Source organism: Phyllobates terribilis, unplaced genomic scaffold (assembly GCF_046119375.1).
Source record: "Phyllobates terribilis strain yellow unplaced genomic scaffold, ASM4611937v1 Scaffold_4__5_contigs__length_816908805, whole genome shotgun sequence".
Lineage (NCBI taxonomy): Eukaryota > Metazoa > Chordata > Amphibia > Anura > Dendrobatidae > Phyllobates > Phyllobates terribilis.
In genome coordinates this window covers 759,876,490-759,892,511 of record NW_027362764.1, presented here as the reverse complement: position 1 = coordinate 759,892,511, position 16,022 = coordinate 759,876,490, and the positions used below count along the sequence as shown (strand labels likewise).

At 41.3% G+C, this 16,022-nt stretch overlaps 1 protein-coding gene across 2 annotated transcripts in view; it reads left to right on the top strand.

Moving 5' to 3' along the window:
* Positions 1-16,022, top strand: part of OC90 (otoconin 90) — a 265,718-nt gene that overhangs the window by 57,544 nt on the left and 192,152 nt on the right. For both annotated transcript variants that reach the window (XM_073679899.1, XM_073679900.1), the window contains exons 10-13: positions 3,690-3,761; positions 5,937-5,981; positions 12,563-12,601; positions 12,945-12,983. In XM_073679899.1, the coding sequence (XP_073536000.1) occupies positions 3,690-3,761; positions 5,937-5,981; positions 12,563-12,601; positions 12,945-12,983 (195 nt within the window). The remainder of the gene's footprint in view (positions 1-3,689; positions 3,762-5,936; positions 5,982-12,562; positions 12,602-12,944; positions 12,984-16,022) is intronic.

The window sequence follows — 16,022 nt, the reverse complement described above, 5'->3', positions numbered from 1 at the left end:
AACCAGGAGGCACTACAGCCTACTATAAGGGCAAGAGTCCTTAAAGGAAACCTGTCATGACCCCAATTGTTATTAACCTGCAGTTATAGGGTTAATCTGCAGATTAATAGCATTGGGAAGGTGCCGTGGCTCTTTACTGAGAGTGCGGCTACTGAGAGAACAAACTTTATTTCTCCCGGGAGTTTATTCCTCCCGGGAGCCGCCGGCTTTCAGTCACATAGGTGTGCCCAAAGTTTATACTGTCACCGCTCAGTACACAGTAAGCGGCGGCTGTAACATTTTGATTGACAGCTCGCTCTGCAGCGATAGGTCGCTCTGCGTACAGCCACCACTCATTGTTAACTTAGCGGTGTCTGTAGCTGCTCCGGGCATGTCTCTATGACTGAAAGCCGGCGGCTCCCAGGAGGAATTTCATTTTATTTTCTCCCGGTAGCTGCACTGTCAGTAAGGAGTCCAGGCACCTTTCTCACACTATTAATCTGCAGTTTAACCCTATATCAGCAGGTTAATAGCAATTGGAGACATGAATGACAGGTCCACTTTAACACACATGATTGTGCATGTTGTAGATGCGGAGACTAAATTGTTGCATGTAACACGATATATGAATTCTGTAGGAGTATTATTAGTCAATTTAGGCAGGTAATTAAAATTAATTACTTTTCTATATGTGCTAAAGTCAATGGCAAAATTGATGAGTACCTCAAGCGGAGGAAAACTTAGATCTAGCTGCCATTTTGTAAGATCCATGAGGCTTTATTAGAACCTAACAAAAGGTGTAAAATATTGATATAACTTTTTCCACACAGTCCTTTGAGGTCAGTTCTTCTGTCTTATTAAGTAATTTTAACATCTCAAAGCAGAATGTCTAATATATGTTTTACTTGCAATACCACTCCTGGCCTCAAGGTGTGCTGTCTGCCCATAAACTAGCTAGAATAGAAAGGTTTGCCCCCTAGTGGCTGTATAACTAGTGCAATCATTATAGCCAGATACCATAGAAAATTTCAATTAGACTCTTGATATAGTAGTGATCCTAACTGACCCGTTTATAATATATATCATAAGGATTCAGTTTAATTTTGGATTTTTTATCTCTTCTGTACACACTCAGTTCTACTTTATGTCATTTTGCTCAGGGAAAGACGAGATCTCTCATCAGAGAAGAGAAAGCGGAGTAGGAAAAAGGAAGCAATTATTTTGATCTCTTGATGGAAGCTGTATATGGTGTATTGTAATAAGAACCTGACATCCATAGACTCTAATCCCACACGGTGACGCAGATATCAGGCATTTTAGGAATAATGTATATATTTGCATTAGTATGATATGCAAAAAAAAAAAATCTTTCTCCACCCTGTATACATTTACATAAATATATTTTGCATCCATGTATAAATAAAGCCTTAAATAGAACTTGTCTTTGGGTCAAAAGTGACCAGAATTTACTCTCATTTTACTCCTGCTCCCCTGAGTGTTCCGGAATCATATTTTTATATATTTATTTATTTATTTTTTAAATCTGTCACACAGTCCCAGAGATTTGGGCCTTTTCATTTAGTGCTCATTGTTTTGGTATTTACCAAGGGGTGGTGCTTACAGTATAATTATGCAGAGCAGCCTAAAGACACGCCCCAGAGGATCCTATGGGCATATCTCTGTATTTCTGATTTAAAAAAGAAAAAAAAAATGTAATACTTAGCAGAGCAGAGGGAATAAAATAAGTGTAAAATTTACTGCACATTCAACTTTGATGTGGTCATAAATCAGCTCAGAAAAAGACAAATAGAAGAGTTACAAACTCTCCCTTAAGATTGTCAAACTGAGTTCACTGATGGATTCTCAGTTAACTCCTTCTTGCAGCCAGCGAAAGAAAGTAAAACACAGAGGCTGTAGAAGACAAACGGCGATAGATTTTTTCTACGATCCAATTGCAAAAATGATTTTTAGTCCCATATATGTGCAATTATTAAAAAATAAAAATTGTCCAGAAAAGTAGACAATCCCCTTAATCTAATGGATTTTTCTTTGTTCACGTTAGCCATGTTAGCTCTTATAATGCTAGTTATTTTTTCCAGGCAGGCTAGGATGGATATAGCAAATTATACATGAAAACTTTAAATGTTGTGCAAGTTGCTCGACACAATGAATGGCCGCAGCATACCAGGGAAATCCGCGTGCCTTTAACTATTTATATGGGTAGAGCAGGTTTTCATCGCCTCAATATTCTAAAAATATCCAAAAGTATATAGACACCTTTGGGGCTATTTTGTGTTTCTTGCATGTATATATATTTGACAATAAATCATTTTGCAATTGAGTTTCATTAAAAATGTTGCACCGTTTGTCTTCTATAGCCTTTGTGTTGCACTTTCTATTGCAGGCTGTAGAATGAGTTAACTGAGAATACATTAGTGAGCTCGTTCCGGGGGATCTTTGTTTTACTGATCTCCTCGCAGCTGAATTCTAACCAAAATAACAGCTTTCATGCTATCAAAAATTAGCTGAGAGAACCTCAGAAGAAGGAAGATAAAGGTGTGTATTTTGAGGAGTTTTTGGAGCAGAAATTCAGCAGAAACTTTCCAAATCCTAATCAAAATAAAAAAAGTTTCTTCTACAAAAACTCAGCATTGTCAGTGTGCACATACCCGAAGAGTAGAAAATTCTCCTGTCAGAACAAGCTTAATGACAGATTCTCAGTTAACTCTTCAGTTAATTTTGCAATCAGCATTAGAAAGTGCAAAACAAGGTCAATAAAAGTTGCACATTTTTTAATAAAACCCAATTGCAAAAATTATTTTTATCCAAAAAATACATGCATTTAAGTAAAAAAAATGCCCCAAGGTGTCCATATACTTTAAGCCTCGGAAAACCCTCTTATTCATTTACTTGGTGTCATTGATTAAGTTTAGCATCTCATGGAAAACATTTCTTCATATATTTTATCATTTCCTTGAGGCATTTTCAATACTCAAAAGTAAGTTTCTTTTACTAAGTTTTTACTCTCAGGGTATGCTCACACTGAGTTTTCTGATGCAGTTTTTGGCACGGATTCCGCAACAAAATCCAGACGCTTAAAATGTGTTTGCAACAAACTTTCCATTCATTCTAAAGAGGAAACTCTCCTATATTGCACATTTTTAATGCATGTAAAAAAAAAAGTGTCATGTCCATTCTTTGGTCCATTTTCCGCCCATAAATTGTGGTAAAGCGCGTGTTTTTTTGCATGACTTTTATTGCATTTTTTATGCCTTATTTCAAGTTTTTTTTTGCAGTGGAAATGTACCAAAACCACATCGCATTGATACACCCAGTATTCTAAGTAAAAATGTAAAAAGAAGGCGCTATAAAAAAAGTGCAGAAAAACATTGATCATGTCTTTTAGATGTGGATTTTTTCAGCCAGAAAATCTGTGCACTTAAAAAAAAAAAAAAAAGGCATCCGCCTGCTCCTGTTCCACCTTCTCGGCGCTTTATACAAAGCATGTTCCCCCTGCAGGGGGCGACAGTGAGAAGAGATGAAAGCTCTTCCAGGGGTATATAAAATATGACATCTGCGGTCCATGTGATGGGAGCGACAAATTTCCATATCATTCTATTAAATTCTTACAATTAAAAGTAATAAGATTAGTTTTTCCATGTGACCAGGAAAAATAAATGATAAGTTTATAAAAATGATTTAATCTACAGGAGAAATGAACTCTCTGCAAAATGACCTGACGGCCCAGCCTTCTGCAGAGGAGGTGACCACTGACTTTCCCAGTGAGTAATATCCAGGGTTGGATTTTCTATTAGGAACCAGAGGGCAGGTGCCTATAGGTGGCGCTGTGGGGAATGGCAGAGTTGATGTAATAATCGTCTCCATTATATACAGTCGTTGTTCTGCTATGTAGGCATATTGAGTTTTGGGATCTGACAAGGTAATTTAGGTGGTGGAAGTATCTCCAGAAATAGAGAAAAACAAAAGAACAGGAAAATGCCAATGTCGGAGACTTTAGATGTTTGGTTATTTTTGGACAACCAATTGAATTTTAGGGCACAGTCTGACGTCTGATTAATTTTTGGATCAGGTCTAGGGTCTAAATTTATTTTACTGTCTGACCTAGGGTCTGAAAAACTTGGGTGGGGTTTTAGTTAATTTGGGGGTTTAATCTTAGGTCTAAATATTTTTTTAGGTTTGGTCCAGGGTCTACATTTATTTTAGTGTTTAATCTGAGGTCTAATTTAATTAAGGGGCAGAATTAATTAATCTGAATTTAATTGAGGGTCTGGTCTGGGGCTTAAGTTTTTTTAAATTAATTAATTAGTCTAATTCAATTTGGGGCGAGGTCTGGGGTCTTGATTCACTTTAGGGCTTAATTTGGGATTTAATTTATTTTGGGGTTTAATCTGGAGTTTAATTTAATTGTCAGATCTGGGGTCAAAATTTATTTTTAAGTCTTATCAGGGATCATAATTTAATTGAGGGTCTGGTCTGGGGCTTAATTTTTTTTTAGTTAATCTTGGGAGCTGGATCTATGATGTAGGGTCTTTTACATGTTGGGGTCTGGTTAAGGGTCCAAATGTATTTTCCTGTCTGATCTTGGTTCTGATAAACTTGGGTGCAGTCTGGTGTGGAGTATGAATTAATTTTGGGGTTTAATCTGGGATCTAATTAATTTTGAAGTTTGGTCTGTAGACTAATTTAATTTGGGGCGAGGTCTGGGGTCTTAATTCATTTTAGGGTTTAATTTTGGATTTAATTTATTTTGGGGTCAGAATTTATTTTGAGGTCTGATTGATTTAGGGGTTTGGTCTTTGGCCTAATTTTTTAAGGGTCTTGTCTGGAGTCTGATCAGTTTTGGGGGACCTGGGATTATGGCGTGGCATCTTGCGAATGTTGATGTCTTATAAATTTTGGGGTCTGTTCTAGATTTATTTTGCTGTCTGAGGTCTGGTGTGGGGTTTGTATTAATTTGGGGGCTCAAACTGGGGTCTAATTAATTCTGAGGTGTGGTCTGGGGTCCGAAATTATTTTTGAGTTAAATCTTGGGTCTAGTTCAATTTGGGGTCAGGTCTGGGGTCTAAATTAATTTTAAGGTTTAATCTGGGGTTTACATAATTTTAGGATCAGAATTATTTTTAGGTCTAATTGATTTCAGGTTCTGGTCTGGTTTGTTTTTTTATGGGTCTTGTCTGGAGTCTGATGTATTTTGAGATCTGAGTTTCTTTTGAGGGGTATTTTAAATGTTGGGGTCTAAGTAATTTAGGGTTATGGTTTAGGGTCTAAATTTATTTTGTTGCCTGACCTGGGGTCTGAATTAATTTTGAGGTTTAATCAGGAGTTGAAATCAATTCAGGGTCAGGTTTGAGGTATTAATATTTTTTAGGGTTTAATTTGGAATTAAATTCATTTTGGGGTCAGAATTTATTTTGTGGTCTGATGGATTTAGGTGTCCAGTCTAAGACCTAAATTTTTAGGCGTCTTGTCTTGAGTCTTAATTTTGAAATCTAAGCTACAGATGCGGGGTCTTCTAAATGTTGGAGTTTTATTAATTTAGGGGTCTCTTCTAAAGTCTGATTCATTTTAGATTCTGATCTAAGGTAGGTCACTGAGCACGAATCGGACTGGCCGCGGATCTCCTGACCACACAGATCCATACATGACTATGAGGGTCTTGAGTTGGGTGTAGGAGACTGCGGCCGGTCTAGACTTTGTGGTCCACACTTGGACCATGAATGTGGGACCTGTGAAACCGGACTTATATAAGGAGCTGTAAAAGTTTGATATGGGGTCCTGCCTTTTCTACCTGCACCCACAAACGCTAAAACATTTTTTTTAATCGCGATGAGGATCATGATGGGGGAGAGAGCCACGTACAAAGCAGAAAATATTAGCAAATATGTAATACTGCACTCCGCTCATCCAATACTGACAATGTACGTCTTTCTTTTAAGGCTCAACGTCTCCTCCTGGTACCGAGGCCATGAAGCCGTCAGTGGGTAATTGTGTCTCTATATCTTCTCAAGTAGTTGTGAAATATCAATTGCGAAGGGTAAGAATAGGAAGGAAATAATTATGGAAACTTTGACTGTCAAGTCAAGGAAAGAATTGCTGAGGTGGATTAATGTCCCACCCACACATAACAATGCCCCTACAGTATTTCCCCCCTACCCAGACACTATGATAACCCTCTATGCCCCCTACACACCCACATTATGATGTACTCACATGTTATAATGCTCCCACAGTATGGTGCCCCCTCCTTCCCACTCAGAATATAGCACTGACGCAGAAGGCGCAATCCAGTGACATAACCGCACCTACTGTGCCAAGAATCAGACGTACAAGCTGAATGGTGGAGACAGGAGCTGATGGCTCCCTCCTCTAGAGGATGCAGATACATTTGAAGTTGGGAAATTCCTCCCCGACATCACGGGACAGATTCTCAAGTCTGGAAACGTCCCTCTGGATCCAGAAGTGTTGGGTGGTATGGTTATTGTCACTGGTTTCTCCTCCTAAATATACAAAATTTACCCTTTGTTCTGGCACATTTGGCTGCACACACCTCCAGGTCACACGCTCTACAGAACGTCCCCATTGGGCCTCAGGTCTCAAGCATTGATCAGTACTTATCCATGTCTGCAGTTGGGTAGCCACCCTCTGCTATCCCCCCTCTGCTATCCTTAACCTGTCTCTCCCGACCTTGTCGCAGGGGTTGGCACCCTAATAATAATAGATGAAATGGCTTCGCCACTCCTCATTGTCCAACCCTGCTATAGTCCCTTATTGACCCTATACAATAGCAGTCTAGGTTGGAAGCAAACACAAAAAAATAATTGTACAGGAGTAGGAGGTGAGCTGTGACACCACCTAGTGTGAATGATGGATCCTTTGTTATATACTGCATATAGCGGTGTTATCAGTCATTTTACAGGAGGTGGAGGTGAGCTGTGACATCACCTATTGTAAATGGTGGATCCAGTGTTATCTATTGTATATAGATGTGTTATCAGTCATTGTACAGGAGGAGGAAGAGGTGAGCTGTGACATCACCTATTGTGAATGGTGGATCCTGTGTTATCTACTGTATATAGAGGTGTTATCAGTCATTGCACAGGAGGAGGAGTAGGTGAGCTGTGATATCATATATTGTGAATGGTGGATCCTGTGTTATCTATTGTATATAGAAGTGTTATCAGTCATTGTACAGGAGGAGGAGGCGAGCTGTGACATCACCTATTGTGAATGGTGGATCCAGTGTTATCTACTGTATATAGAGGTGTTATCAGTCATTGTACAGGAGGAGGAGGTGAGCTGTGATATCGCCTATTGTGAATGGTGGATCCTGTGTTATCTACTGTATATAGAGGCGTTATCAGTCATTGTACAGGAGGAGGAGGTGAGCTGTGACATCGCCTATTGTGACTAGTGGATCCTGTGTTATCTACTGTATATAGAGGTGTTATCAGTCATTGAACAGGAGGAGGAGGAGGAGGTGGTGAGCTGTGACATCACCTATTGTGAATGGTGGATCCTGTGTTATCTACTGTATATAGAGGCATTATCAGTCATTGTACAGGAGAAGGTGAGCTGTGACATCACCTATTGTGAATAGTGGATCCTGTGTTATCTACTGTATATAGAGGTGTTATCAGTCATTGTACAGGAGGAGGAGGAGGTGAGCTGTGGTAACTTCTATTGTGACTGTTGGATCCTGTGTTATCTACTGTATATAGAGGTGTTATCAGTCATTGAACAGGAGGAGGAGGAGGAGGAGGAGGTGAGCTGCGACATCAGCTATTGTGAATGGTGGATCCTGTGTTATTTACTGTATATAGAGGCATTATCAGTCATTGAACAGGAGGAGGAGGAGGAGGAGGAGGAGGTGAGCTGTGACATCACCTATTGTGAATGGTGGATCTCCAGTTATATAGGTGATATCAGTCATTGTAATACTGCCAGTGATGATAAGAAGGAACTTGCTGAAAGCTCTTTCTGTAAACACTAGAAATATGAATCTAAGAAAGTCCCAAGCACCAGTGTGAAAATTACAAAATTACTAATTTTGTTTTTTAATAAAGATAAAAAATAGCATTTTTTGTAAATACATGTGGCACAAAAACCTGAGCTAAATATTAATTTAAACAGCATTCCCTTTAATACACAATTATAAAATTATCAATATCGTTTTGAATTTCCTGAAAATTTTGGATTCAGCAGAATGTTAAATCTTCAGGATTCGATTCACATGTATGTAGAAAATGGAGGCCAGCCTCCTGACATTTTACTAGATTCTGGAAAGATTACACTCACCTGTCCTAGGCCCGGCCCTTACTTGTCCTGGCCACCCCTGCTCCCGGCCGGGTCCTCAACTTGCTCTCCAAAGTCTTTGTATCTTCCATCGCTGATGTGACCACATGGCGTGGCGCAGGTCATTGACGAGCTTCATGGCCCCATCTGACAGCGGCTGCTGGAAAGGTGAATATAATGCTATATTATTTAACACCTTCCAGCCCTCCATTTATTATGTGTTGCGGTCTGTAGAGACCCCAGAGCAAATTAAACTTCTTTTTTGGGGCACTTTTAACAGAATTTAGTTTGGATTGAATCGAATTTGTCCGAAATGAATTTTGGGATATTCGCTCATGTCAGTGAGATCTACGTATCTATCCGGTGACTTAGAACACCGCGATGTAGCAGGATGTGTCAGTGTATAAGGGTCACATCACATCCCATAATTAATGCACCTTCAGGGGTTATAGTGTGGGTTTCGCCATTATAGATGTGTGAGGATTTAGTCCCAGGTAGCCCCATGGCCGGATTATGTGATTATACAGAGGTGATAGGAGCTTCTCCTCCTGGCAGTGATTTGTGATCGCACACTTCTGTCTTACAGTCACATCACAGCCGCAGAGTTGCTTCCATGCCTCATAAAGCCGGAGTTCATAAAATTGATGACATCCCAAGTAATGGCTGCTGTGAGGCGGCTGTGACTTCTCACTCATTGTAATAAATCAGGCAAAATGCCTCTGAAAGAAAAGTAATATTCGGCGGCACAAGGCGCAGAGCAGGTGACTGGAGGCAGAGGTGTTTCTAGCGGCTGCTGGTATTTTTAGACTATTTTTATCCTTCGCTACGTCATGTAATAGGCAGATTCATGAATGGTGTCAGATTGTAGAGAGAAAATAGATCCTTATATTTATAGAGAGATAAAAAGGAAGAGAGAATATAGGAGGGAAGGAGAGGAGGAAGAAAGAAGAGGACTGAGAGAAGGAAAAAAGAAGGAGCAGAGAGAGAGGGGATAAAAAACAGAGGGAAGAGAAAGTGGTACAGGAAAAGAGAGTAGACTGAAGAAAGCAAAGGAAGAGGAGGAAAAGAGGTGAAGAGCAGGAAGAAAGCAAGGAAGGAAGAGGTACAGGAGAAAGAAGAAAGTGGAGGAAGAGGAAAAGAGGAGGAAGAGAAAGAGAATGAGGGGGAAGAGTGGAAAGGAAAAAAAAGAAAGAAGAGAGCGAAAAAAAAGCAGGAACAGAAACAAGTAACAGGAAGAAGACAGAGTAAAAAGGATGAAGAAATAGAGGAGAAGAAAAATATAAAAACAGAAGTTAGAAAAAGAGATGAGGAAGAGAGAAGAAAGAAAACAGAAGAAGCAAGCAGTGTGGAGGAAGAAACAGGGGGACAGGCAGAAGGAAGAAAAAAGGAGGAGAGAGAGGAGAGGGGTTAAAGACAAAAAGGAAGAGAAATTGGAGGAAGGTAGAGGAAGAGAGAGTAGAAAAAGAAAGCAGAGGAGGTGGAGAAAGAGGAAAAGAGGTGAGGAGCATATAGAGAGTGAGGAATGGAGAAATAGAGTAAAGAAACAGAAAAAGGAGCAAGGTTGAAGAGAAAGAAAAAAGATGAGGAGGGTAATAGAGGAGGAGCAGGGAGAGAGCAAGGGAGGAAATAAAAGAGTGAAGTAAGAAAGTGGAGGAGGAAAAGAGTTGAGCAAGGAGAGAGAAAGGGAAGAAGATAATGAAGGAACTAGGAAGGGAAAGGAAGCGAGAGAGAAAGAAGCAGGGGAAAAGAGAATAGGAGGAGCGAAAAGGAAGAAAGAGGAGGAAGAAGCAAGAGAGAAAAGCAGGAAGACAGATAAGAAGGCGAGAGTAAGAAGGATGAAAAGGGAGAAGGAGAAAAGAATAGAAAAAAGAGAAGTTAGAGAGAGATGAGGAAGAGAGATAGAAGAAGAGAGGAGAAGCAGCAACAGTGAGGAGGAAGAGAGCAGAGGATAGAAAGAGGAAGAGAGGAGAAGATGGAGAGATGAGGAGAAATAGAAGACAAGGAAGAGAGCAGAGGAAAAAGAAGATGAGGAAGAAAAAGGAGGAAGTGAGAGGAGGAAGAGAGCAGAGGAAATAGAAAGAAGGAGGAAGAGATAGTAAGACGGAGAGTGGAGGAGGAAGAGAGAGGAGGAGGGGTAGAGAGGAGGAGGAGGAAAAAAGTGGAGGGGAAAGAGCGAGGAAGAAAGGAGAAGAGAGAGGAGCAGCAAGACAATGAGAGATGGAAAGTGAAAGAGAGGAGGATGAAAAACAAGACAGACGAGAGAGCAAGAGAAGAAGAAAGGTAGAGAAGCAGTATGAAAGAGAGAAAAAAAATGAGAAAGAGGAGGAAAATAGCAAAAAGAAGAAAGAGAGAAAGGAGAGAATGCCAAGCATTACAATGTTTACAGCAAGTATGGACAAAATTCCCAATTACAGTGTCTGATCACTGATATTAAATGCTCCACAAATTATAGCAAAGCGACAAAAAAATAAATAAAAATACACAGATGTTCCAGAGCTACATTTGTTAAGTTATCTCATGGTAACCCTAGGGTGTCACACCCCGGAGTTAGAACAGTTCAGCATCTAAATATAAGGAGGGTAAAGTTGCAGGCACTTTTGTATTATCCAGAGTGTTTAAAGTCGTCTGAAGGTCAATAACATTTTTAATACACTTTCTTCTCGCCCGAAGCTTCTTCTTAAATGTTATACAGTGCTAAACCCCAAAGCACAGAGATTGACTTTCAAGATAAAACACATAAAAAGGGTCTTTTTGTCAACTATAAAGTGTTCGAAAAAAAAAAAAAAACTATCTTAGAGCAGCAGGAAAAAAAATAGTATCCTTCAAAAAAGAATAAAACTTTGAAAGTGACAGAGGAAAGTGAAAGATTGCGTTTCCTTAAGTTGCATTGTTTTATAAAAAGAATATTCTGAAAGTTCTCATTCTAAGGCCTCATGCAAACGACTATACGACAGCTCTCCAAATTCATGTGGAATCAGACAAAAAATGTGTTTCAATGGATCCCGCATTATGGAGGCATTTTACCCTAGAAGTAGTAGGATACACCGAATGATCCCTCTATTTCATGGTTGGAGCTTCACTATATGGAAGTTAGACAGGTGACTCCGAAGTGCAGCATAAAATCAAGTTTCATGAATCAGTTTCAACATAACAATGAGATAATCATGCGACTTAAAAAAAAAGACATGGTGTTTGGTGCTTGACTAGCCGGGGTCAACGTTTCCAAACCAGTCAACCTTGGGTGGTGTTGGGAGTCTTCGGAGTATGTAGTCATCGAGTAAAAATATCCACGGATATCGGATCCTGTGGATGTAACCTACTCAAAAGGGGTTAGAGGACGATTTAAGAATTGTCCTAATGACACAGCAGCCAAATACAACGCTGGTGTGCAACTAACGTGTCCGAACGCATAACTCTTCGTTCCTTAGCATGGGTAGGCAATGACCAGTTCCAGTGCCATTACTAAGGGACACAGAAAGACAAGACTCCAGTAGCCAAAAATATATATCAATAACCAGTGGAAAAATATCGCCTGGTCAGATTTTCTGTTGCACCATACCGATGGGAAGGTCAGAATTTTTCACAAACATCAATAAACCTTCCAACAGTTCGTGCTGGTAGAACTGGAGTAATGGTACGGGTATTATTTTTTTTGGCACACCCTGGCACCTCTCACACCTGTGGATGGATGTTTGGACTGTAGGGTTTACCTAGGCCAAGTTCTTTCCTTCATGGCGGGTGTCTACCCTATGGGAGAAAGACAATGTACCGTGCCACAAGGTTCATCATATAGGCATAAATTGCCACCAGAAAAATTACATTGAGTTTTCCTTGCTTATATGATCTTCACAGATGGGATGAGGTAGAACGGACTGTTCAGAGTATGTCAGTACCTCCATCTAAGGCCACTGATTGTTCCGCACCTGGTTTTGGCTCCAACTCCTGAGAAAAAATACTGACTGAATACAGACCAAATACTGATTGTGGGGCCGTGGACTAATTTCCAGAAACTACAAGGAGCTATCCCTTCCACATGGGTCAATATTCCTTTAGAACTATATCCAGACCTGGAGGGATCTATTCCATGACATATTTCTGTGGTTCTAGAGAAGGTCCGACTTGCTACCTGATTGATTTCTCCAATAGTGTGGCCATTCAGTATGCATATTTTTTTAATGCAAAAATGACAAAAAAAAAATGCATCTTTCCATCCATGGATGAACTCTTGACGACAACTACTTGACTTTTGAATCTTTCTGTCATCTTACAGCTGGATCGGATACACCGGAAGGAACTCCGAAAGTAGAAGGTAAGCAGGGAAGCTGCGTCTGTAATAAGAGAGGCTACTTCTTCTAGCTCATAGATGGGGGGATCAGACTGGGTGACGCACCTCTATGACGGCCATATGGGACCACAAGTATTATTACTTTAATAATAGCATTATTTATGCATTGTTTCGCTCTGCTACTAGATTAGCGTTATTTATGGAGCTGTTACTTGGTTACTGTATATTAGTACTATTTTAGCACCATCTGTCGGTGTTATTTGCGCACAGTACGGTGTTAATGTTTTTGGGTTATTGGAAACTAAACTTAGTGTAATTAACATAATTATTAATTTAGTTAATTTTTTTTTCCTCACCGTGTTTACAGATCCATCAAGTAGAGATGCTGCAATCTCCATCTCTGAAAGTAAGAGCATATAGAATTTTTTGTGCCTGCCCGTTTTTAAGGAATTTATTAAAAATATTGGCAAAACTTGTATAAATGTATGAAAGCAATAAGGACGTATTAAAAAGATAATGGGGTCAAACTAGCAATTTTTGTTTATTGTGCCATGTGCACCTTTTTGGTAAATTTGCATAAACGTATGCACCTATTGTCACAATTAATAAATCTTCCCCAATATGCCCATCTACTATATAATTGTCTTATCCCATCTGTCTGTCTGTCTGTCCTGGAAATCCCGGTTCGCTGATTGGTCCGGCCACGGCCAATCAGCAATGCGGCATTTCTGAAAAACATGGCGGCCGTTAGCGGCTCATGTGCGGCACGGAGGTCAGCGGCGATGCAGCCGGCTACTCGCAGCATCAGTCCCCCGACCGCAGGCGCCGCTGACCTACATGCGGCTATCGTCGGGAGATCACTACGGCCGCTTATCTCCCGAGGACAAGTGTGACGCCCCTCCCCTCCCCTCCTCTCCTCTCCTCTCCCCTCTCCTCCCGTCCCTCCCCCCGCTCGATCAGGACCCCGGCACCCGGCGTCATACTTACCCCTCCCCTCCTCTCCCCACCCCTCTCCTCTCCTCCCGTCCCTCCCCCCGCTCGATCAGGACCCCGGCACTGGTGTCATACTTAACCCTCCCCTCTTCTCCCCTCCCCTCCCGTCCCTCTCCTCTCCTCCCGTCCCTCCCCCCACTGGATTAGGACCCCGGCACCGGCGTCATACTTACCCCTCCCCGTGCCTCCGCAGCAGCTCCTGTGTCTTCCGCTGATGCTCTGTGACGTCTCAGGTCAGAGGGCGCGGTGACGTCTTTACACCGCGCTCTCTCCTGACCGGTCACAGCGCACAGCGTCAACATGCCCGCTACGCTGGAGTCCAGAGAAGCAGCTGAGAAGGGAGGTGAGTATTGGATTTTTTTTTTTGTATGGGGCCATAGGGGACCTGCATGGGGCACTATGGGGGGATGGATATACAGGGGATATGACTTCCTGCATGGGGCATTATATGGGGGGGAGAAGTGACATCCTACATGGGGCATTATATGGGGGGGGAGAGGTGACATCCTACATGGGGCATTATATGGGGGAGAGGTGACATCCTGCATGGGGCATTATATGGGGGGAGAGGTCACATCCTGCATGGGGCATTATATGGGGGGAGAGGTCACATCCTACATGGGGCATTATATGGGAGAGAGGTGACATCCTGCATGGGGCATTATATACGGGGGATGTGACTTCCTGCATGGGGTATTATATACGGGGGATGTGACTTCCTGCATGGGGCATTATATGCGGGGGATGTGACATCCTGCATGGGGCATTATAAAGGAGGGTCAGGAGACATATGCTAGAATACCCGATGCGTTAGAATCGGGCCACCATCTAGTGTAATATAAAGCCTCAGACCAATTATTTGGACTTCCAAATTCAACCTGATTTCATCAAGGATTTTCGATTTTTTTCCCCACATTCACAAAAATCTAAGGCAACAATATTTTTCTAGACCATATACAAAACCTGACAGTAAGGCTATGTTCACATGCTGTGTTTTTGCTGCGTTTTTTTTCCGCATGCAAAATCTGCTCTCTTGGCAATAAAGAAGCAGCTTCAAAAAGCAGTTTTTTTGCTGCGTTTTTTTGCTGCATTTTTATTGTCTCTTGTGCATGCTCATAAAGTTTAGTGCCCCCCCCAAAAAAAAAAGATGATGCAACTTCCTTAGGTTTTTGCACCAAAAACCTGATATCTGATTTTTTTGCTGCATTTTTGCACTTATCCACTTTCAGAGACGGCAGGGACAACACCAGGGAGATCACACAATTTCCCACCGCTGCCATCACTGTGTCAAGAATTTCGTTAGGGGTCTGTGCGCACACGATCCTGACTACTCACTACGTAGCTATCAGCAAGCGAGCAGAAAGCGTATGGCTTCACACCTCCAGATTCCAATGCATGGAATATATGTATACGCCCCCGTATGGTTACTGCCAACTTCACGATAGCGCAATTATTATTATTCGCTGCCACTACCGGCCAGTTAGAAATATAATAAAGGCCTGGTCGAATGCTTGCGTTCTGGTAGTGTTTGGCTTCAGGGGAGGGAATGATTACAGAGCAAAAGAAACAAAGCTATTAAATTTTATATTTAATCCAAAAGGGAGGCAGTGTTTATGAAAAATATACAAGATTTTACAAATAGAGACAATACAGTAAAGAATATGCAGTTACACAAAATAAACAGGATTAAAGAGGAAACTTACTATACAGTTCGCAGGGATGACTCACTATAGCTGGAGGGGAGCTCTCCTCTGACCATTCAGCGAACGCGACCACTTGCTTATGATACATATACTCCGGGCAATGAGTACTGATCCATCCTCAGTGGATTCTTTTATGTCAAAGGGGAGACCTGCTCACACACTCCCTGGGATGACATAACGGGGGCTGGTCTCCAGCCTTCATGTTTTTATTAGAATATCTGGCTTTTGTGATAACGTATCGCTGGTTAACCACAGCAGCCCGAAAATGATACCATATTTTCCGTTATGAATTTACCTTTCTCCAGAGACCACACACAATATAGCTGCGGTGTGTTATTTTGTTACTTTTGTGCCACAGCTCCCCGAAGGGGCTTACGGCTACAAAAAAATAAGCATATTGTTCCTTAGCTGACCCTGTCACTAAAATCTGGACCCCATTATTATCGGAACTATGGAACTTTAGTTCTTCCATATTTCGTGTCGGCTCGAGCCCGGCTACAGACCTCTGTTAAATTCCCTTTGACGTCCTGGGAATACAACTAGTTGTAAATTTATCACAAGCCTGTGTTAATTGGGTTTGGTAGCACCTTTTGGACATTTTCTTACAAGGCACTTCTCATGTGTTAAATTGCATAGACGCCACTGGCCAAGTGTCAGCGCTTCTCTTTTGACAATTACTATAGGGAAGGAGGGAAGAGGGGTTTGGAAGAGAGACTTCTTAATATCTTCTTAATATTTTTCTGACATCT